Raw genomic sequence first — 22,847 nt, forward strand, 5'->3', positions numbered from 1 at the left:
AAATTATGCTGCTATAAAGACACATGCACATGTATGTTTATTGCAGCACTATTCACAATAGCAAAGACTTGGAATCAACCCAAATGTCCATCAGTGACAGACTGGATTAAGAAAATGTGGCACATATACACCATGGAATACTATGCAGCCATAAAAAAGGATGAGTTTGTGTCCTTTGTAGGGACATGGATGCAGCTGGAAACCATCATTCTTAGCAAACTATCACAAGAACAGAAAACCAAACACCGCATGTTCTCACTCATAGGTGGGAACTGAACAATGAGATCACTTGGACTCAGGAAGGGGAACATCACACACCGGGGCCTATCATGGGGAGGGGGGCGGGGGGAGGGATTGCATTGGGAGTTATACCTGATGTAAATGACGAGTTGATGGGTGCAGCACAGCAACATGGCACAAGTATACATATGTAACAAACCTGCACGTTATGCACATGTACCCTACAACTTAAAGTATAATAATAATAAATAAATTAAAAAAAAAAGAAGAAGAAGGAGAAGACTGAAAAGAACAAGGATTTTGCATAGTGGAACAAGTCTGTGGGTGTGCAAAGTGATCCACATGATGGCATAAATGCTTTTGAAAGAGTAGTAAAATGAAGGACAAAAGCAGAGAAAAGAGAGACTTCAAATTCTGTCTCTCTACAATGTCCCTCTAAGAGCCAGTAATTTATTAATCATTTTATGGATAAATCTGGTATGGGGCAGGTAAACCCTACAGTATAGAAATTGAGCTATTATATGCTAGAGATCACAATAAGATTGTTATATGGACTGAGTTCTCGGCACAAAGTTTGTCACTCTGTAGGTGCTGAATGATCTTTTAAAAATAAATGGATATATAAGTGAATAAGTTTTTTTAAAAAAAAGAACAAATAAATTGGTCTTCATTAAAATAAAAAACATTTGTGCTACAAATGATGCTATCAAGAAAGTAAAAATAATGAGAGAAAATATTTGCAAAAGTTACATTTGCAAAAGATAAGGAACTTACATCTAGAATATATTTTTTAAAATAACTCTTACAGCCTGGGCAACATAGCAAGAGCCCATCACTACAAAAAAAAAAAAACAGAAATTAGCCAAGTGTGGTGGCACATTCCTAGAGTCCTAGTTACTTGGGAGGATTGCTTGAGCCCAGGAGATTGAGGCTGCAGTAAGCCGTGATCATGCCACTGCACTCCAGCCTGGGTAACAAGTGAGATCCTGTCTCAAAAAAATAACTCTAATGCTATGGACTAGGTGTTTGTGTTCTCCCAAAAGTTTTATATTGAAGCCTTACCCCCAGTATGATGGTATTTGGAGATAGGACCTTTGGGGTGATTATGTCATGAGGGTGGAACCCTCACAAGTGTGGATTAGTGCTCTTACAAGAATTGACATGAGGCAGGGTGAGGTGGCTCATGCCTGTAATCCCAGCACTTTGGGAGGCCAAGGTGGGCGGATCACTTGAGGGCAAGAGTTAGAAACCAGCCTGGCCAACATGGTAAAGCCTCATCTCTACTAAAAATACAAAAATCAGCTGGGCATTTTGGTGGGTAATTCCAGCTACTTGGGAGGCTGAGGCAGGAGAATTGCTTGAACCTGGGAGGCAGAGGTTACAGTGAGCCAAGTGTGCCACTGCACTCCAGCCTGGATGACAGAGCAAGACTTCGTCTCAAAAAAACAATCAAACAAACAAAAATTCTTTGGACTTAAAAAGAAAAAAAGAAGAAGAGACATGAGGGAATTTTCTTCCTCTCTCTCTGCTCTACTCCACTTGTGAATACAAGAAAATGGCCGTCTGTTAACCAAGCCTTATACATCACCAGAAACTTTATCTACTGCCAGTTTGACCGCAGACTTCCAGTCTCCAGAACTGTGAGAAATAAATGTTTGTTGTTGAAACTACCCAGTCTATCGGGTATTTATTATAGCAGGCTGAATCAACCAAGACATCTTACAACTCTGTAAGACAATCCAATTTAAAATCTTACTCAGGGCTACACAGGAGCTCAAGAATTCTCACCCAGGTGATCCACTTTCTTTGAATAGCTGTTGTCTTTCCTTCTCTTTCTAGAGCTCTGATATTGTAGTTTTGTGCTCTTGTATTATAGAGGCAGTTGTATCATCTATTTCTGTCCTCTTTTATCTTGAATACCTTTGAATATTTGTAGTGCTTATTCTATTTTGATCACCCATCTTTGAAGCAGACAAGTTATTCACTGGTAGGCTATTTTAAGGAGGTTCTCTTGCGGATTGGCTGGTCATAGACTAGTTGAAATGTAAAGTTCATGCCATGACTCGAGGTTGGTGTGTAGCTCTTCCAGCCAAACTCGGCCCACAGTTGGACCCTGCGACCCAAGTCTTCTCCCATCCTTGCTCTTACAAGCAGGGGACTTAAGTTTTGCAGCTCAGTGTGCCCTTCACCTTTGATAAGTGTTCTTGGGGCTTCTGCTGAAGTTGGCTCCGTGGCATCGTGCTTGTGCCCCCCCGCCACCAGATGCCCACACCCCTTGCTCTGTCCCTATTGCTAGTGGTGCTCCTCCCTGCAGTTTTGTGATGCAGGATTTGAGAGTTCCTAGTTTTGCTGAAAGTAGAGTTTCTTATTTACCTTTTTGGTTTTGAATGAGTTCAGCAAATGACTAAGGAAATGACAGCTGACACTGCCGTCTTCAGGACAGGAGTCACCAGGTATCTTCTGGATTATCACACCCAGATTCTGCTACAGCCCCCTCTCCTAGGTTCCTCATAGACACATTAGTGATTCCTAAATTTGGATTTTCTTTCAACATTTTTATTTCTAGAAAAATGCATCTGTTTATTTTTCCACACCACTGATTCCAGTTCAAGTCTTGTCCATCTGTTTTGTCCTCCTGTTGAGGTTTGGTTTCTGGAGTCATCTTTATAATATCCCCTTTTCATTATTTAGTTGGATTCTTTTTCTAGTCTCCTCTCATTTTATGAATACCTTTACCTCTAACACTGACCTTTGTGAGGATATTATTTTTTTCTTTATTTTTAATTTTTTCTCATTTTTATTAATTTTTATACAAAGGCAGTAGTTGTACATAGGATCTTATTTTTTGAGATTATGTTTTCTTTGGTACACAATGTTTACTCATGCTTTGGTGGCTAATTTCTCTGCTTTGCAGGCAGGTCTCTGTAGTTCAAGTTTGGTTTAAATGTCTAACCATTCTTAGTGTCTGTGTATTTTTGCAAATGAGGTTCAGATTGATCAATAATGGTCTTGTTGGCCTTTTCTAAAGGCTGCTATTTGATTTCCCAGGCAGGCTTCCCTTCTGAAAATGACAGCCACCTGGCCACAGGGCCGTGGGAGTGAGCTGTGTCCTGACCATAGTGAGTGGGTGGGGACGCTGACAGACACGTTTCCTTTTTGTGAGTTTTCACAAGTACACACAAGTAAGGACAGGCAAGCTACTGGAACCATTTTGGTTGATGAAGAAGAAAGAAAGGAATTGCTTAGAGCCTGCTGTGAGAGATCCTACTGCTGAACTAAGCTACTCTTCTGCTTTGCTTTTTCCCAGATGCTAAGTGAAACACAATAAAGAAGAAAATAATTATATGTTGTGTGCCCAACTCCTAAAACAAGCCAGTTAGTAGCAGGTTGCTTCTTTGGCTGCTGGTGTTCAGCGTACACTGTCTGCAAATGTGTTGGGAAAATGGGGTTGTGTAGTGAAATGGGGTCTCCTTCACCTTGGGGTGTGTCCTTCTTGATGTGCCCTTGCTCACATGGAAGACTTTAATAGACATAAAACACTAGTGGGCGAGTGTTCTACATCACCCCCTTTTGTGCTCAGATGGCAATCCCCTTCACATTTCCACTGGTTTCTCTGTGAGGAAGCTCATTGCAGGTTCTGTATTCTCAGGCCCACCTTCCCCCACTTCTGAGAGCACTAGAAGGCACAATTTTCTTCTCCTGATGAATTTGGGAATTCAGGTAGGCAGCTAGCAGAATAGATGCCAAGTGAACCTCCATTTAATGATGATTCTTCCAGCTTTCAACCTCATCTGGTCATGCAGAGCTTCTGCTACCCCACTACATTGCAGTAGTTAGGAGGACCACTGTGGATTTGGCTTTTTTTCCTCCCCACTCTTGGGGAAGAACCCTTTTTCCCAAGCTCAAGATGTTAAAGCTGTATAGTCATTTTCCAGAGAATACCATTGAATCGTTCAAGGTCCAGTCAGGAGACAGAAACTGTACCAGTAATTTGAACAGGGAAATTTAGTAGAAATAATGATTAACCAGCAACAGAGGATTAACTGCTAAGACAGGAGGGAGATACTAAAGAATATAGGACCAGGAGATGTGGTGAGCAGCTGCCACCCCAGTGCTGAGGGAGGGAATATCCAAAGAAGCAGCAAACTTGAAAGAGGCCTTCTCCCACAAGGCTGAGGTGCAGACCCATTGGATGGTGAAGTTCATTAAGGTGTCATAGGAACCGGCTGGCAGGGAGGACGCTGCCCACCAGTGGGACTGGAGTGCCAGTGAAACTCACAGGATGGTGTGAGCCGCTGGCTCTCCTGCACACAGCTAGCAGGAAAGCCAAAAGCCCCGGAAATGGGGAGAGAAGGCCCTTCTTGTCGTGTCTCCCCAGAGCCCTCTGCTGTCAAAGCCAGCTGGCGTAGAAGGAATGTCTATAGGGTCCCGCTCCGGTGTCACAAAGCAGGGTAAAGAAGGGAGGGTTTGGAATGGAAAGGCAATAAATAAGTAACTGAGTCACCAGTATTAACAGGTTCAAGTTGGGGGATTTCATGTTGCACTGTTTCCTTGAGTAGTTTAAGAGAAGCGATTGTAGAAGAGCTAGGGTATTAATGAATCCAGTGATAAATAAGCTCATTTTTTGCCCACATCTTATGGTAGAGATGATTTATCTGCCAGTTGGTCTCTTTAGTCTAGAAAGATGAAGTGCCTGGGGATTCATTTGTCCCTCTATGATACAGAACCCTTCCCTTAGAAGCAGAAGTAATCTGGGTGTGGTGGCTCATACTTGTAATCGCAGCACTCTGGGAGGCTGAGGTGGATGGATTACCTGAGGTTAGGAGTTCGAGGCCAGCCCACCCAACACAGTGAAGCCCTATCTCTACTAAAAATCCAAAAACTATTATCTGGGCCTGGTGGTGTGCGCCTGTAATCCCAACTACTCAGGAGGCTGAGGCAGGAGAATCACTTGAACCCAGGAGGCAGAGGTTGCAGTGAGCTGAGATGGTACCACTGCGCTGGGCAATAGAGCGAGACTCCATCTCAAAAAAGAAACAGAAGTAACAGTTAACATCTTTATGCTGTCAGATTTGGTACTACTCCTTATGGTTCGTAGCTGGGACTACAGGCACCTGCCACCACACCCGGCTAATTTTTGTATTTTTAGTAGAGACAGGGTTTCACCTTGTTGGTAAGGCTGGTCTCAAACTCCTGACCTCAGGTAATCCACCCACCTTGGCCTCCCAAAGCGCTGGGATGAAAGACGTGAGCCACCACGCCCAGCCTTCTTATGGTTCTTAGTGCAGTTTGGAGTAGAAGTTTGGTGTACAGTATTTTAAGAATATGTGAGAACCCAAGATTTGAAAATGTGCCAAAATGAGAGTGAAATGCCTATCAAAAATGTTGGTGACCTTTCAAAGAATGTAGCTACAGTTTCCTTTTGAGCTCTCAAGATGATTTTCATTGTACAGTATAATATTATAAAAGGAAATTTGGGATTGATCTAATTATTAGACAAAAAAAATCTTAAGTAATGAAACTTCCAGTACAGATATGAATTATGTAACAGGAGTGGCCATCTAGATAGATAGAGGAGTTATAATTTGGCAAATGAACTGTAAATGAGTATTTGAAACAAGTTAAAGGACAAAATCAAGCTGTTTCAAGAAGAATTTTCCCACAGAGCTTAAGACAAAGAATAAAGAAGTACTTTGTTAGCCAGGCCTTTGTCACCCATTTTCATCTAGACAAAATCTTTAATAGTTTTGTAAATGTAAATTTTTAACAATATTCTTTATACCTAAGCCTGGAAAAGGACTTTAACACCGTGACCAACTAGAAAACTGGAAACATTGAACAAAAAGTTTTGCTTTTGTTTTTGTTTTGTTTTTGTTTTTTTGAGACGGAGTCTCGCTCTCACCCAGGCTGGAGTGCAAGTGGCGCGATCTCCTCCGCTCACTGCAAGCTCCGCCTCCCGGGTTCCCGCCATTCTCCTGCCTCAGCCTCCCGAGTAGCTGGGACTACAGGCGCCAGCCACCACGCTCGGTTAGTTTTTTGTATTTTTAGTAGAGACAGGGTTTCACCGAGTTAGCCAGGATGGTCTCGATCTCCTGACCTTGTGATCCGCCCGCCTCGGCCTCCCAAAGTGCTGGGATTACAGGCGTGAGCCACCGCGCCCGGCCAAGTTTTGCTTTTTAACTTGTATTTTTTATACTGTGTTCTTAATACTGTTTCTCCTCCAGCCTAGTATTTGAAACACAGTTCTGATTTGAGTCGCTGTTGAGTTCAGCAGGAAACACGGTGTGATGGCGATGGGATTTTCTTCCATTTTGAGCATCTGGATGATGCCAGTGCTCTAAGTTTCTGTGAGGCCCTTCCAACCTAGTGCAGGGAGAGTCTTGTTTCATCTGATCATTTGGTACTTTGGGAACATGCGGTGATTATTGTAGTCCACCTGATAGTGAATTTCTGTATTTTTAGGACCAGAAGGTATGTTTTAAGTCGAGAAGATTTGAAAGGATAAAAATGGACATGTGGGCTTGGTGCGGTGGCTCACGCCTGTAATCCCAGCACTTTGGGAGGCTGAGGCAGGCGGATCACAAGGTCAGGAGATTGAGACCACTCTGGCTAACACGGTGAAACCCCATCTGTACTAAAAATACAAAAAATTAGCCGGGCGTGGTGTCGGGCACCTGTAGTCCCAGCTACTCGTGAGGCTGAGGCAGGAGAATGGCATGAATCCGGGAGGCGGAGCTTGCAGTGAGCCGAGATCATGCCACTGCACTCCAGCCTGGGTGACAGAGCAAGACTATCTCAAAAAAAAGGACATATGACTGATACAGGTGACACTGAAAATAGAACTGATTGTGACACTTTATGAGCTACTGTCCAGGTCATAAGGCATCTATACAAATTATGCAGAGTGACTCTGTGAAAAATTACTTTCACAAGAATTCTTGAAAAATATTCTGAAAGTTTGGTTTCTTTAAAATACATTATGGAAAATACTGTGATTTTTAAAATATGTTTTACATATTGGCAGGAAAAAAATTATTGGATGCTGTGTTGAGTAACATGCACCCATCATGGAATCAAAGGGCTCTTCCTCTCATCTGAGGTCTTACTTTTGTAGACCTTATTTAGAAGCTGCTTTGCACCCTTGAGGACCTGTCCTGAAGGAACCCTACTCCCTACTCAGGAGGGGCATGAGCCCTCGCTGTGTATGATGTTTTCTGGTGATGCTCACTCTGTTCTGTGTGGGCAGACGGCGAGCAGCAGTATTGGACTTGGAGATGTCGTGTGCCAGGCATGGTGCTGAGCAGCTTTCCTGTGCTACCTTATTACATTCCCACAAAACCCATTCAGGGTAAGAGTTGTGTTTGTTCTTCAACTGAGGAAGTATACTCACCAAGTAGAAACGAGGATTCCCACTCCAAAGCCTCTACCCTTAGGACTGTGAGGAAACCCGTTCCTGTTGATCAACTCAGGAGCCACAAAGGGCCTGGAGAATACCTGCTCCTGTCCTACTTAGAGCAGAGGATTCCTGACCCTTGGCTCAGATGGCTGTTGGTACTGTTTTAGAGATGATTATACAATACACTAAAAAGTTCAAAGAGCTGAAAATATATCTCTGTACCTTATTTTATATTTATCATCTTGACCATCAATTCTTACATTTAGCTGTAAAGTCTAAACTGTTCACATTAAACCTGTTTCTTCTATTTTGGTCTTCTTTAGGTTTAAAAAATAACAGGTCAACGTCTTCCCAAATTTCTTGACATCCTTGAAAACTATGCATTTATGCCATTGCAGGGCAGCTTAAGAATGGCTGGGAACCCTATGGTCACCTGGCTGGTTTGCAGAGCCTTTCTTTGTGGCCTGCATTGCACCTCACACACTGCCTGCTACTTCTGGTCATGTTGAATTGCCCACCTTTTAATCGCTTATGTCAGGTTGGACTTCAGTATTTATGGTCATAACAAATGTTTCTTCCAGTTATTAAGGGATTTGTTTATTCATTAATAGACATCTGAGTGCCTACTATGTGGGGGAAAAAAGGGGCTCTCCTGACAGTTGGTTTTTGTTTGTTTGTTTGTTTTCCAGTAATTTGAGTTGAAGTATCAGGAACTACCTGGGATTCTGTCCTCAGGGATAATTCTTTCTGTTGAAAGTCTCCAAGAGTGTGGTGATCTAATTATTGAACCAAGTTCATAATATGGTTTCTTCCCTCCTGAAACATATGGCCCACAAAATTATCTCTTTTTATGTTTAGTACTTTAAAAATGATATATTAAAAAATTAAACTAGATTGATGTATGTTTTGGTATAGTCTTCTTAGAAAATTTGTTCTCATGAAGTGTACAGTCTTGTTCTCTGAATAACTGATCTGCACGCAGTGATCTGTGGGAAGTGATCAGACTTCATAATGTGGGCACTGCACCAAGCTTGTCTTGTTTCGGGTGATTTCTGTGATGCGCGTTCTGTTCTGTGGGCGATTTCTGTGATGCGCGTTCTGTTCTGTGGGCGATTTCTGTGATGCGTGTTCTGTTCTGTGGGCGATTTCTGTGATGCGTGTTCTGTTCTGTGGGCGATTTCTGTGATGCGTGTTCTGTTCTGTGGGCGATTTCTGTGATGCGTGTTCTGTTCTGTGGGCGATTTCTGTGATGCGTGTTCTGTTCTGTGGGCGATTTCTGTGATGCGTGTTCTGTTCTGTGGGCGATTTCTGTGATGCGTGTTCTGTTCTGTGGCGATTTCTGTGATGCATGTTCTGTTCTGTGGGCAATTTCTGTGATATGTGTTCTGTTCTGGGACCATTTTCAAAGGGACCTTAGTAAGCTGAACGGCGTCCAGAAAAGATTGATTAGGTGAGGATTTAGGGAGGTAGAGGTTGGAGAGACATTTAGACGAAAAGGCTAGGAATTATTTTCAAGCAGAACTGTCCAACGGTAGAATCAGCTGCTTCATTCAGTTGTGAGTTCTTGGTATATCAAGCAGAGGCGAAGTTTACAGCTCAGAGACTTTTGTAGAAAGGATTATTATAAAATGTAAAAGATCGATTTTCATGAACTCCAAGAGTTTTTCCTTTTAATTACATTTTTTTGGAGACAGAGTCACACTCTGTCGCCCAGGCTAGAGTGCAGTGGAGCAATCTCACCTCACTGCAAGCTCCGCCTCCTCGGTTCACACCATTCTCCTGCTTCAGCCTCCCGAGTAGCTGGGACTACAAGCGCCCGCCACCGCACCTGGCTAATTGTTTGTGTTTTTAGTAGAGACGGGGTTTCACTGTGTTAGCCAGGATGGTCTCAATCTGACCTCATGATCCGCCTGCCTCGGCCTCCCAGAGTGCTGGGATTACAGGCGTGAGCCACTGCAGCTGGCCCTTTTTTCGTTTTAATTACATTCTTATTGAGATATAACTTACATAAGAAAGTGCATGTATCTTATGTGTGCAGCTTGATATTTTTTAATATGTATACACTTATGTATCCCCATCCAGAGAATGGAGTAGAACAGGCTCCCTGTGTCTGTCTCAATTATGACCCCCAAAAGTAGCCACTGTTTTGATCTTTAGCATTATAAATTAGTTTTGCCAGATCTTGAATTTCATATAAGTATATATGTATTTATCATGTGCATGAATAGAATATGTACTATGTGGAAATTATCAGTGTTGTTGGTATAGCTGTGGTTTGCTTGTTCGTTGCTGGGTAGTATTCCATTGTAAAAACAAATCACTGTTTATCCATTCTGCTGTTTAATTGACATTTTTGGTAGTTTCCAGTTTTGAGGTCCTATGAATAAAGCTTCTGTGAACATTCCTTTTTTTTCTCTCTTTCTTTTTTTTTTTTGAGACAGTCTTGCTTTGTCTCCCAGGCTGGAGTGCAGTGGCGCAATCTTGGCTCACTGCAACCTCCGCCTCCCAGGTTCAACCAATTCTCTTGTCTCAGTCTCACAAGTAGCTTGGATTACAGGCGTGTGCCACCATGCCTGGCTAATTTTTGTATTTTTAATAGAGATGGGGTTTCACCATGTTGACCAGGCTGGTCTTGAACTCCTGACCTCAGGTGATCTGCCTGCCTCAGCTTCCCAAAGTACTAGGATTACAGGCATGAGCCACTGCACCCAGCCATACATTCTTGAATTTGTCTTTAGGTCTCTGTAAACTGGTATTTCTGTTGGGTTTATACCCAGGACTGGAATTGCTAGGTTATAGGGTATACTTCCGTGTACCTTTAGTAGATACTGTCAGTTTTTCAAAGAGATCATACATATTTACAGTGTTTGAGACTCCAGATGTTCCACTTTCTTGCCAACATTAGGATTATCCATTTTTATATTCTCAGCTATTCTAGTGAGGGTCTAGTGGTATCTTATTGTGGTTTTAGTGTGCGTTTCCTTGATGTAATATTGTCCAACTTTTCTCATTGTTCATTGGCCATTTGAATATCCTCTTTTGTGAAGTGCCTATTTAAGTCTTTCGGCCTATTTGTCATTAATTGGGTTGTCTGGTTTTCCTTATGATTTGTAGATCTTTATATATGTTGGCTACAAGACCTTTATTGGGTTTGTTTTTTGTTTGTTTTGAGACGGAGTCTCGCTCTGTCATGCAGACTGGAATGCAGTGACACAATCCTAGCTCACTGCAACCTCTGCCTCCCAGGTTCAAGCAGTTCTCCTGTCTCAGCCTCCCAAGTAGCTGGAACTACAGGCACACGCCGCCACACCCAGCTAATTTTTGTATTTTTAGTAGAGAGTAGTGAAAGTTTTGTATTTTTAGTCAAGCTGGTCTCAAAGTTCTGACCTCACATGATCCGTCTGCCTCGGCCTCCCAAAGTGCTGGGATTACAGGTGTGAGCCACCACGCCCAGCCCCTTTGTTGGGTTTTTGTATTGCAACTATCTTCTATTTTGTGGCTTGCCTTTTTCCTATCTTAACAGTGTCTTTTGATGTACAGAAGGTTGTAATACTCAGCTAGTCAATGTCAATCTTTTGGTGGTGGGGGAGCTAGTGCTGTTTGTGTCCTGTTTGAGAAATATTTGCCTACCCAAGCTTTATTGTTGTGCCTTTCCGTGATTCATATTGAATTAATTTTGTGCATGGTGTGAGGTTGGAGTCAGTGCTTATTTTCACCTGTATGGATATGCTGTTCCGCTGGCACCGTTCATGAAAAGATCATTGTTCCTGCACTGAAGGTTAAACACATGCACATATGTTTGTGTGTGTATATATAGAAATACACATATAACTGTGAATTTTTGTGCCGATATTTACAAACCCTGTCCTGAGTGTTGGACATTGCTGGTTAACAGGTGCCTTGTGAATGTGCTTGCACCTGCATGTTTAGTGTATGTTGCCTTCATCGGTGTGGTGGGGCAGAACTCCTGGAGCAAACCCTGGCTGCACTACCCTAGGAAGTGGAGGGGCTCAGGTAAGACTGTGAACCCTGACCTTCCCAGTGACTCACAGGGGGCAGCCAGGTAGTTGAAGAAGAGGGGAGAGCTAAGAGAATTTCATATTCTCTGTGCCACCTGACATGCACACTCAACCTCCCACAAGAGCCATCAGAATCAGGAGCAGTGGTGGACAGTCCGGGAAAATGGACATGTGTAGTGCCTCTCCTGTGAGCCAGAGCTGGAGCTACTAGGATGGAGAAGATGCAGTCCCTGCCCTTTAAACTTGCCACTGGTAGGAGGAACACACCTAAACAAATAAACGGGTCACGGTCAGCAGCAATGCCAAAGGGCAGTTCTAGAGTTGAATGTGTTCTACCAGCTGGTGTGGTAATTAGGTAGAATTTACTGAATTTAGAGAGCCCACAAATGAGCTGACTTTTTATCAGATTCTCAAAGCATTCACTAGAGACTGATAGAAGGGAAGTGAGAGGGAATTATTCTCTAAGGGAATAGCCTGAGCATGTCATTACCCCTGCACTCAGGTGAAGCCAGGTAGTGTGAGGCTGTATCAGGGTGAGGGACTTGGGTGTATGTAGCCTCCCCACCCCAAGTCCTGACTCAGGAAGAGCCATGAGGAGGACTGCCCTGGTGATCCTGGTGAGAGGGGATGGAGGTGTGGACAGACAGTATGGCTTTGAGAGAACTTCATAGAGTTGTTTGGGCCCACAGTGAATTAGCGCAGCATACTCCGCAGCTCCTAATTTCTGACTGGTTAGCAGTCTCAGAAACCCTGGTCTAGCTGCATTCTCCCTGTCTTGATGGACCACATGTGGAGCACTGGCATGCCTCCTCCTAGATGCCCACAGGCATCAGAGTAAGTTCTTACTGGAGAAGGCCCTAAAAGATTATATCAGAGCAAGTTCAACACAGATTTGCCCTTTTGTTATTTAGAAATTGTATTTACAATGTCAGGTCACTTTGTAGCTCACCTTTCCATTTTAAAGAGGCGTTCCTTGTACTTTTGTTCTGCATGCTGCTTTGTTACAATGGATTTGCAAGGTTTTATTTCTTACACAGTGAGAATCTGGTGACTAAACCTCAAGGGCCATAATGTCCTTTGGAACATTGAGATTTGCCTCCCCCAGTTTGCACATATTGTTTGTTAATTGCAAAGATGATATATGCCTATTGGTTAAAAATTGAGGCGTTATAGAAGTGAAGAAGTAAGAATGCCCTTGCCCCCACCTCCACCTCTGCTCAGTTCTTTAATGACGGTTACTTTTAAAGATTTAGTGAACAGCCTTCCAAACTTATTTTTATTACATATAAATGTATCCATGGGGCATGTGTGTTTTTAATAAAATGGAATCGTTATATACACTGTATAGAAATGGAGTCCTTTTTTTCTTTTTCCTTTTAATTTTTATTTTTTTGTAGAGACAAGGTCTCTCTTTGTCGTGCAGTCTGATCTTGAACTCCAGGCCTCAAGCAATCCTCCTCCCTCAGCTTGCGAGTTCACAGGCGTGAGCCACCATGCCCGGTCCCTTTTTTTTTTTTTTCCCCCTTAATTAAACTGTGTGTTGTAGACTTTTTTCAATAAGACATAGAGAGTTCTGTGTTCTTTTTAAGGGTTGCATAGTTGCCCATTATGGATATGTCATTATTTATTTTACCAATTCTTTTTTTTTTTTTTGAGACGGAGTTTCACTCTTGTCGCACAGGCTGGAGTGCAATGGCGCAGTCTTGGCTCACGGCTCACTGCAACCTCCGCCTCCCAAGCTATTCACCTGCCTTAGCCTCCCGAGTAGCTGGGATTATAGGCGTGCACCACCACACCCGGCTAATTTTTCTATTTTTAGTAGAGACAAGGTTTTGCCATGTTGGCCAGGCTGGTCTCGACCTCCTGACCTCAGGTGATCCACCCACCTTGGCCTCCCAAAGTGCTGGGATTACAGACATGAGCCACTGCGCCCGGCCTATTTTACCAATTCTTTACTGAATTTGTCCTTAACATGTTTAGGTCTGTACAGTTGTATGAAAATGTCTATAGGAAAAAGTTGTAGAAGTAGAATTGCTGGGGCAAAGGTAAACGCACACTTTACATTTTGAAAAGTATTTTCACATGATCCCCCCACAGGTCACATGAACTTACATTCTTCCCGGTACTCTGTGAAAGTGGCTGTTTCTCACAGAGTATTGGCATCATCATTCTAACTGATGGGTGAAAAATGTCTTACTGTTTTATTATTAGAGAAATTTAGTATCTTTTTAAATGCATAATAACCATTTGTACATCTTCATCTAATAAGAGCAAAATAAAACATTATAACTTTTTCCAGTGTGATTCTAAGTAACTTCGTTAAATGTGTTTCTGTTCAGATGTTTTTCACTTTTATTTGAGTCAAGTCTGTCCATCTTTCCTTTTTGCTATGCTTAGGAAGACTTTACCTTTCCCAAGATTATAGAGAGTCTTCTCTTGTGTAATTCTGGTCTTGAGGTCCACTGGAATTTATTTTTGTGAGTGATGTACAATAAAACTCTATTTCCATTTTTCTTCTTCTGTTTTTTTGAAACAGAGTTTTACTCTGTCACCCAAGCTGGAATGCAGTGGCACAATCTCGGCTCACTGCAACCTCTGCCTCCTGGACTCAAGTGATCCTCTCACCTCAGCCTCCTGAGTAGCTGGGACTACAGGTGCATGCCACTACACCCAGCTTTTTTTTTTTTTTTTTTTTTTTTGGTGGAGACAGCGTTTTGCCATATTGCCCAGGCTTATCCTGAACTCCTGTACTCGAGAAATTCTCCCGTCTCAGCCTCGCAAAGTGCTGGGATTACAGGCGTGAGCCACTGTGCTCAGCCCATTCTCTTCCTTAATGGGAAAGTCAGTTGCCCCACCTCCTTTATGAACAGTTCTTCTCATTGATGTGAAATACTACCAAATAATATGTTTTTTTTACTCTTTGTAATTTCCGATTGATCAAATAACTATTTACTGGGATCTTATATAAATGAAGACTCTAAGACTTTAGCTTTTTAGTAAATATTAAAATTATGTATTTTTGAAAAGGTCTCACTCTGTCACCCAGGCTGGAGTGCAGTGGCATGATCATGGCTCACTGCAGCCTCCTTCTCCCAGGTTCAAGCAATCCTCACACCTCAGCCACCTGAGTAGCTGGGAATACAGGTGGGCACCGCTGTGCTCGGCTAATTTTTTAATTTGGATAGAGGCGAGGTGTCACTGTATTGCCCAGGTTGGTCTCAAACTCCTGGGCTCAAGCAATCCACCCACCTCAGCCTCAAATTAGTGGGATTATAGGTATGAGCCACCACACCTGGTGTAAATATCAAAATTATTTGATAAAATATTTACTAAAACTGGAAATGGTTTCTATAGCCTAAAGTTACAAAGAAATAGGACTGAAAACACACTAAATGTAAAATGGAAGAAATTTTTTTGCTTTATTTTGTTGCCAGTTTCTGTGCACAAATGCTTCAGACTCTTTTTTTTTATATAGCTTATAAATCTTAGTTATACACTGGAAGACAAAGTGAAGCAACAAATAAAGTTTTGTGTGTGGGAAAGTAGTTTTATGCACAGTTTTCATAAACCCTTGCTGTTTAGTCATTCGGTCCTTGTTATTTTTCCCACCTCTCTCTACACAGCCTAAATGTGATGGCCAGATACTACTGACAGAAGTGTGGAAGCGTTTGAATCTGGTAGAATGTGACTACTTCGGGTTGGAGTTTCAAAATACTCAGTCCTACTGGGTAAGTGCTTTGATTTGTTAGGGAAACAGGCCCTAGGCATGCAGTAGGATGCTTATGATGTGCCCAGGCATGGAACCTTCGGGCCTGCTGTATGATACCCACAAGATCTTTTATAATTGTCATATCATCAGTATCAAATATTTTTGCTATTAAAATATATTACTGTTAGCTGTAGATAATATATTTGCCTTTAATCCAAGCCTGAATTCACACCCTCCCTAAATTTGTTCTGTCGTTAGCACATGTGCCAAGGAAACTCTCTTAAAAGTTATAAAAGCAACTTCTAATACATCTGTATGAAAATCATTTTGAAAGTGGATTTGTAGCAAACAACCAGTTATGCCTCATTTCACTTAACAGATGCAACCTTAAAAAGTGTGGAGTTTTAATATTTATAGATAGAACTGTTTTAAAGAACCATACATCTACCCTTTAGTTCAAAAAGCATGTCAGCATTATTAAGTTCTGTCCAGCCTTTCAGATACCCTTGGCAGTGCAGCTGGATTTATCCAAGTTTCCTGTTCTGGTGACATGACGTACCTCTTTTTTACAGAAGCCTTCTCATCAGTTTGTTCATAAATGCAGTAGTACCAAATATTTGTTTGGTGTTAACAAATTCCCGCAAATAATTATTGGGACCCATTCTGTGCGTGGCAGCAACTGAATGGAGGTATCCAGTATAATACAGCAATTTTAATGTCTTCCCAGGTTTCCCAAAGCAGGCATTGCTGTGCTTCTTGTACAGTTTGTTTTATCAGGATTCAACTTTTAAGAGGGGGGTAGAGTCAAAATTTTCCTGACATAAAAATTTATCTAATTATAACCATTTTTGTTTTTATAGCATATTTGTTAAATAGAGACATTATTTAATAGATTGGATTTCTTCTGTTAACCCTTCTTTAGATTTGGCTTGAACCTATGAAACCCATCATTAGGCAAATACGAAGTAAGTCCTTGGTTTAACTCTTTAAAATCTGTTTGTTTAAGATGCTTTGTCCTGGAATGTTTAAAAGGCATGTTCAAATGTTCATTGTCACCACCGTGTATGGTTAGCAGGAAGTGATCACCAACAGCAGATAAACTTGGAAGTCATTTTGCTGTTTAGTTTTAGTAAATTTAACTCAGAAGATTCTAGGTGACTTGCTTCACATTTGGAAATAAGAGCATATGCTGTTTGATATCATCTTAATTTTTGGCCAATATGCAAAAATAACTGCAGTTTCTCCCTTGATTGTGAAAAGACATTGAGATTCTCCTTTTAAATAGCTTTTAATAAAATAGTTGATACTATTTTACAGTTATAAACATAATTGTAACTGTGAATATAATAATAACAATTATATTATTATTTTTGAGACAGGGTCTCGCTATTTGTTGCCCAGGCTGGAGTGTAGTGGTGCGAACACAGTTCTCTGCAGCCTCAACCTCCTGGGTTCAAGCTGTCTTCCCACCTCAGTCTCAAAATAATTATTTTCATTTGTCTACTTACTAAATTTTTAAAATTAAAACAAATAGTAACACTTCTCAGTTCTTCTATAATTGTGTCAGATGAAGTCTATAGTTGAGTCACCCATAATTTTTTGTATTACTATTATAAATTGAAGAAAAAGGTGTGGAAATAACTTTGTTATATCAGAACAAGGATCTCTGAGGAAAGAAAATAAGTTGTTTTATACTGATAAACTAAGATAATGTACCTTTACAGTAATCAGATTTCAAAAATAATTTTTTTTTATTACTACTACTAATACTGGCCCATTGTGGTGGCTAATGCCTGTAATTCTAGCAATTTGGGAGGCCCAAGCGGGCAGATCACCAGAGGTCAGGGGTTCGAGACCAGCCTGATCAACATGGCGAAACCCTGTCTCTACTAAAAATACAAAATTTAGCTGGACGTGATGGCACATGCCTCTAATCTCAGCTACTCAGGAGGCTGAGGCAGGAGAATCGCTTGAGCCTGGAAGGTTGCAGTGAGCCGAGATCGTGCCGCTGCACTCCAGCCTAGGCAACAGAGTGAGACTGCATCTCAAAAAAAAAAAAAATAGTGTAAACACATAAACTTTTTTTAAAAAACTTTTTCATTTATCATTTTTTTCCCTAAAACATAAACTGGGGGCTGGACGCGGTGGCTCACACCTGTAATCCCAGCACTTTGGGAGGCCGAGGTGGGCAGATCACGAGGTCAGGAGATCAAGACCATCCTGGCTAACACGGTGAAACTCCACCTCTACTAAAAGTATAAATTAGTCAGACGTGGTGGCAGGCACTTGTAGTCCCAGCTACTCGGGAGCCTGAGGCAGGAGAATGGCATGAACCTGGGAGGCAGAGCTTGCAGTGAGCCGAGATCGCGCGCCTACACTCCAGCCTGGGTGACAGAGTGAGACTCTGTCTCAAAAAAATAAATAAACTAGGGGAAAAAATGTATCTCTGTCTCTATATATATGTATGTGTGTGTATATATATATATATAGAAAGAGCGAGCGCGCAAGCATGTTTGTGTGTGGAGGGGTGGGCGGAGTCTCGTTCTGTCACCCAGCCTGGAGTGCAGTGGTGTGATCTCAGCTCACTGCAGCCTCTGCCTTCTGAGCTCAAGCAGTCCTCCCACCTTGGCCTCCCAAGTAGCTGGGACTTCAGGCATGCGCCACCACATCTGGCTGATTTGGGGTTTTTTTGGTGGGAAGAGGGGAGCGGGTAGAAATGGGATTTCACCATGTTGCCCAGGCTGGTCTGAGACTCCTGGGCTCAAGTGATCCGCCAGCCTCAGCCTCCCAAAGTGCTGGGATTACAGATGTGAACCACTGCACCCAGCCTATTTAAGTATTTTAATGTGCATCTTCCTACTTGTTTTTAAGGCTTCCTTGAGTAATCCCTGCTTAATGCAAAAGATTTTAAAATTCTGTACATATGTGATTGGTACTTGGGACTCAAATTCATATACAGGAAATGCTTCTTTGTTTTTTCTTTTTTCTTTTGTTCAGAGACAGAGTCTCACTCTCCTGCCCAGGCTGGAGTGCAGTGGTGCAGTTGTAGCACACTGCAGCCTCAGACTACTGGCCTCAAGCCTTCTTTTCACCTCAGCCTCCCAAAGGGCTGGGATTACAGGCACACACCACCACACCTGGGCAGAAATTTCTTAATATCATATTATTTGAAAAGATTTGCTGTAATAGTCCACTTGGAAGCATGACCTCAGTTATGTAGAAATATATGAAAAGAGAAGAAATGCAAAGATTGACCTTATTTGTGAAGTTTAAATTTTTTTTTTATAGGGCCAAAGAATGTGGTGCTTCGCCTAGCTGTGAAATTTTTCCCACCTGATCCTGGTCAGCTACAAGAAGAATATACAAGGTAAAGAGCTCGCAGAGCTGAAGCTGTTGTCAGCAGGAATCTTGTATTCACCTGTTATCTCCCACAGCACCTGGCTCATTGAAAGAATGAGTGAGCCTAATATACACAGAAAAGTGGTCATGAATGTAGAGTGGTTAAAGGAAGCATGTTAGCAATTGACCCGTGCACAGACATGTGAATAAGAGTTCAATGTAAGGTTTACAGTACAAATCTGAAAATGACAAATGGAATGGGATGTCAGGGTCATGTTGAACTTACATTTTCCAAATGAACATAGACTTATGCATGTTCAGAAGGTTCTCAGGGATGGATTTTACTCATATGTACTCTTCTTTATCACAAAATGTACTTAATGGGTAGAAGTACCCAGTGTGTTAGTCCTTAGGAATTTATGGAGCAGAAATATTTTGGGTCACTTCTTTTGTGATACTATTTTGAATTAAAGATCGATTCTTTATAGGAATGATCTAAAGATGGCAGGGTGTGATGGCTCATGCCTGTAATCCCAGCACTTTGGGAGACCAAGGCAGGCAGATCACTTGAGGCCAGGAGTTCAATACCAGCCTGGCCAACGTGGCAAAACCCTGTCTCTACTAAAAATGCAAAGAAAATTGGCCAGGCGCGGTGGCTTATGCCTGTAATCCCAGCACTTTGGGAGTCCAAGGCAGGCGGATCACGGGGTCAGGAGATCGAGACCATCCTGGCTAACACGGTTTTGAAACCCCATCTCTAGTGAAAATACAAAAAATTAGCCAAGCGTGGTGGCGGGCCCCTGTAGTCCCAGCTACTCAGGAGGCTAAGGCAGGAGAATGGCGTGAACCCGCAAGGCGAAGTTTGCAGTGAGCCAAGATCACACCACTGCACTCTAGCCTGGGCAGCAGAGCGAGACTCCATCTCCAAAAAAAAAAAAAATCATCTAGACATGGTGGCAGGCACCTTTAATCTCAGCTAATTGGGAGGCCGAGGCAGGAGAATCTGTTGAACCCAGGAGGCAGAGGTTGCAGGGTTGCAGTGAGCTGAGGTCGCGCATTGCACTCCAGCCTGGGCAACAAGAGTGAAACTCTGTCTCAAAAAAAAAGAAAATGTTAACAGTTGTTTCATCTGGACAGTAAGGTTATGCAAGGTTTTTCTTTGTTTTTTTTTTGTATTTGTTTGCCTATCAATTATATTATGAAGAATAGAGGAATAATCTAAAAACCAACTGAAAACCCAAGGTGAGATATAAAAGAGAACGATGATGTTGTAGTGGTATCAATAACTTTTTTGCCTTCTGGCTAAACGTGTACTCATAAATGAATCAGATGTCTTATGAACTCTCTTGTAAAGGTTTCTGCATATCATTTTAACAGCACAAAATCATAGCATGTCAACTGCAAGGAAATGGAGAGACCATATTAGTTCAGCCTCTTATTTTTAAAAGTTTAGGAAACTAAACTCCAAAGACGGCAAAAAGTATTTTTATGTGTGACCATAGATCTTAATAGTGTATTAAATGCCTGACATTTACCCAAAAAAGTCTCTCTTGAGGGAATCACTTTTAAATATATATATATATATCTAGATAGATAGACAGATAGATAGATATCTGAAAATGATGGATAACAAAGTGTCCCCTAATTCAGGATCCTAGGTCTCAAGTTCTGGGACTCATGCTGGTAACTCAGTGTTATAGTTACTCCCTTCTCCCCCGTATTTATGTAGAGGATTCTTTTTTCTGTTATAAAAACATACGTGTTTGTGGTAAAAGAATTTTTTTTCCAAATAAAGCTAAGGGCCAGGTGCAATGGCTTACACTTGTAATCCCAGCACTTCAGGAGGCCAAGGTGGGAAGATCAAGTTCAAGACCAGCCTAGGCAACATGGGGAGACCTCATCTCTACAAAATATCAAAAAATAAGCCAGGCGTGGTGGTGTGCACCTGTGGTCCCAGCTACTCTGGAGGCTGAGGCAGGAGTATCACTCGAGCCCAGGAGGTCAAGGCTGCAGTCAGCTGTGGTAGTGCCACTACACTCCAGCCTGGGCAATAGAGTGAGAGTCTGTCTCAAAAAAATAAGTAAACAAAGATAAGTAAAAAGTAGAAGTTCTCCACTTACCCAGCACCTTATTCTCTGCGTAAGTACGTATCTTTCAGATGAAAGCATAGATGTACAATAAACACACAGCTGTAAGAACTTTAAAGAAATTACAAATATTATAAAACAATATCAAATGATACATATTGAACTGTAGGTTGATTTTTTTCCCCCACTTACTAAGCATGCTGTGGACATTTTTCCATATTGTATATAAAAATATACTAAATTAGGCTGTAACATAATTTAATCATTCTCATATTCATCCATATTTCCAATTTTTCTCTAATGCTGCAAAGAAACGTTGTTCACATACCTTTGAGAACTATGGGAATATTACTCTAGGAAAGTTTGTAGAAATGGAATTGTTGTTGCAGGGTATGTACAACATCCTGAATTTTAAGAGAATGTAGTAAATTTTAATAGTGCACACTGGGGCATGAATTCCACTGGGGGACGGGGAGTTGGTCTTGCTTACCGTTGCATGTCCAGCTCTCAGAACAGTACCTAGAACATAATTCACGCTCAGTAATTATTTGCTGATGGAATAAATGAACATATAGATATTTTCAATTGCCTTCTCTCATTACATTCTCACTAATGATATTCAAAAGTGCCTGTTTCTCAGATCCTAGCCAAGACCAGATATTATCAATCTGTTAAAAAATTTTACAACCTTGCTTTAAGCTGTGTTTTCATTGGATATTTCTCCTGTTTCATCCAAAATTGTGAGTGCAGTTTTGTGTGACTAACAGAAGTAATGTGAATTTGTGACCTTCCCTCCTTGAAGGTATGGCTGCAGATGTGTAATTATATGGGTAGATGGTATGCCTGAGAAAGCTATTTCTTTTTTTTTTCCAGACAGAGTTTTGCTCTTGTTGCCTAACCTGGAGTGCAGTGGTGTGATCTCAGCTCACTGCAACGTCTACCTCCGGGTTCAGGCAATTCTCCCGCCTCAGCCTCCCGAGTAGCTGGGATTACAGGCGTGAACCACCGTGCCCGGCTGGTTTTTGCACTTTTCGTAGAGACAGGGTTTCACAATGTTGGTCAGGCTGGTCTCAAACTCCTGACCTCAGGTGATCCACCCACCCCAGTCTCCCAAAGTGCTGGGATTACAGGAGTAAGCCACCGCCCCCGGCCAATTTCTTTTTTTTATTGTTTGCATCAGAGTGCCTCAGTGTGTTCAGCACTTTCTGTGCACTCTCCCATGTGTGTGACTCAGTCTGCTGAGTTGGTTTGTCATCTGACCTTTGCTTGGTGACTGTTTGTTTCATGAAAGGCCTTTTGTGACTTTGCTGTTTCGTGACCGCCTTGCATTTTGCTCACTGTTGGGTCACTGCCACTTCCCAGGGCTCATTTGCTGTCTTGCTGTGGAGACATGTCCGTGTTACATTCAGAGAACATTTGGAGTTGATCTCTGTCTTATTTTGAACTCTCTTCTAGATACTTGTTTGCCTTGCAACTTAAGAGGGACCTGCTGGAAGAGCGTTTGACCTGTGCTGACACCACAGCGGCCCTTCTCACGTCCCATCTTCTGCAGTGTGAGTATCTCCCTGCTAGCAGGGAGCATGCACTGGCCATGGCACAGATGTACCCACGCTCAGAACTACAATTAGTTGCTGATGTACATGCCTAGTTAATGAGCCTGACCATAGAATGCTGTGTTTCAATTTCAATATTTTTTATAAGCAAAAGGTTAACTTCTATAAAGTGGAATTCCTTGAGGCAAATAGTTTCCACATAGCAAACAGGCCAAGGCCAAAATCTGTAGCCACATTCCTTCTTTTGGGTTGTCTGTCATTTATGCTTTTGTGCATTTTACCAGCAATGCATATTCAGTCTTTAAGAGTCAGAATATAAACCAAACTCTCAGCAAACCCTGGAAAGGGCCTCACTGGGATAAAAGTTACAGCTCTCTCAGATTAGTTAAGCGTTAACCATGAAGGAAAAAGAAGACATTTGTTCAGTATCTCACACAGATCAAGAGATGGTTCAGAACTGTGTGAAGAATTACAGTTACTTCAAAAATAAACCATGAGAAGTTT

The 22,847-nt window shown here is 41.9% G+C and overlaps 1 protein-coding gene across 17 annotated transcripts in view; it reads left to right on the forward strand.

The window, feature by feature from the left end:
* Positions 1-22,847, forward strand: part of FARP2 (FERM, ARH/RhoGEF and pleckstrin domain protein 2) — a 148,167-nt gene that overhangs the window by 39,414 nt on the left and 85,906 nt on the right. For all 17 annotated transcript variants that reach the window (XR_010580201.2, XR_012421691.1, XM_045368419.2 and 14 more), the window contains 4 exons: positions 15,279-15,383; positions 16,287-16,329; positions 18,653-18,731; positions 22,246-22,343. Coding sequence is in view for 15 of the 17 variants with exons in the window: in XM_045368419.2 (XP_045224354.2) it covers positions 15,279-15,383; positions 16,287-16,329; positions 18,653-18,731; positions 22,246-22,343 (325 nt within the window). In the remaining 2 variants the exon portion in view is untranslated. The remainder of the gene's footprint in view (positions 1-15,278; positions 15,384-16,286; positions 16,330-18,652; positions 18,732-22,245; positions 22,344-22,847) is intronic.

This window comes from Macaca fascicularis, chromosome 12 (assembly GCF_037993035.2).
Source record: "Macaca fascicularis isolate 582-1 chromosome 12, T2T-MFA8v1.1".
Taxonomy (NCBI): Eukaryota; Metazoa; Chordata; class Mammalia; order Primates; family Cercopithecidae; genus Macaca; species Macaca fascicularis.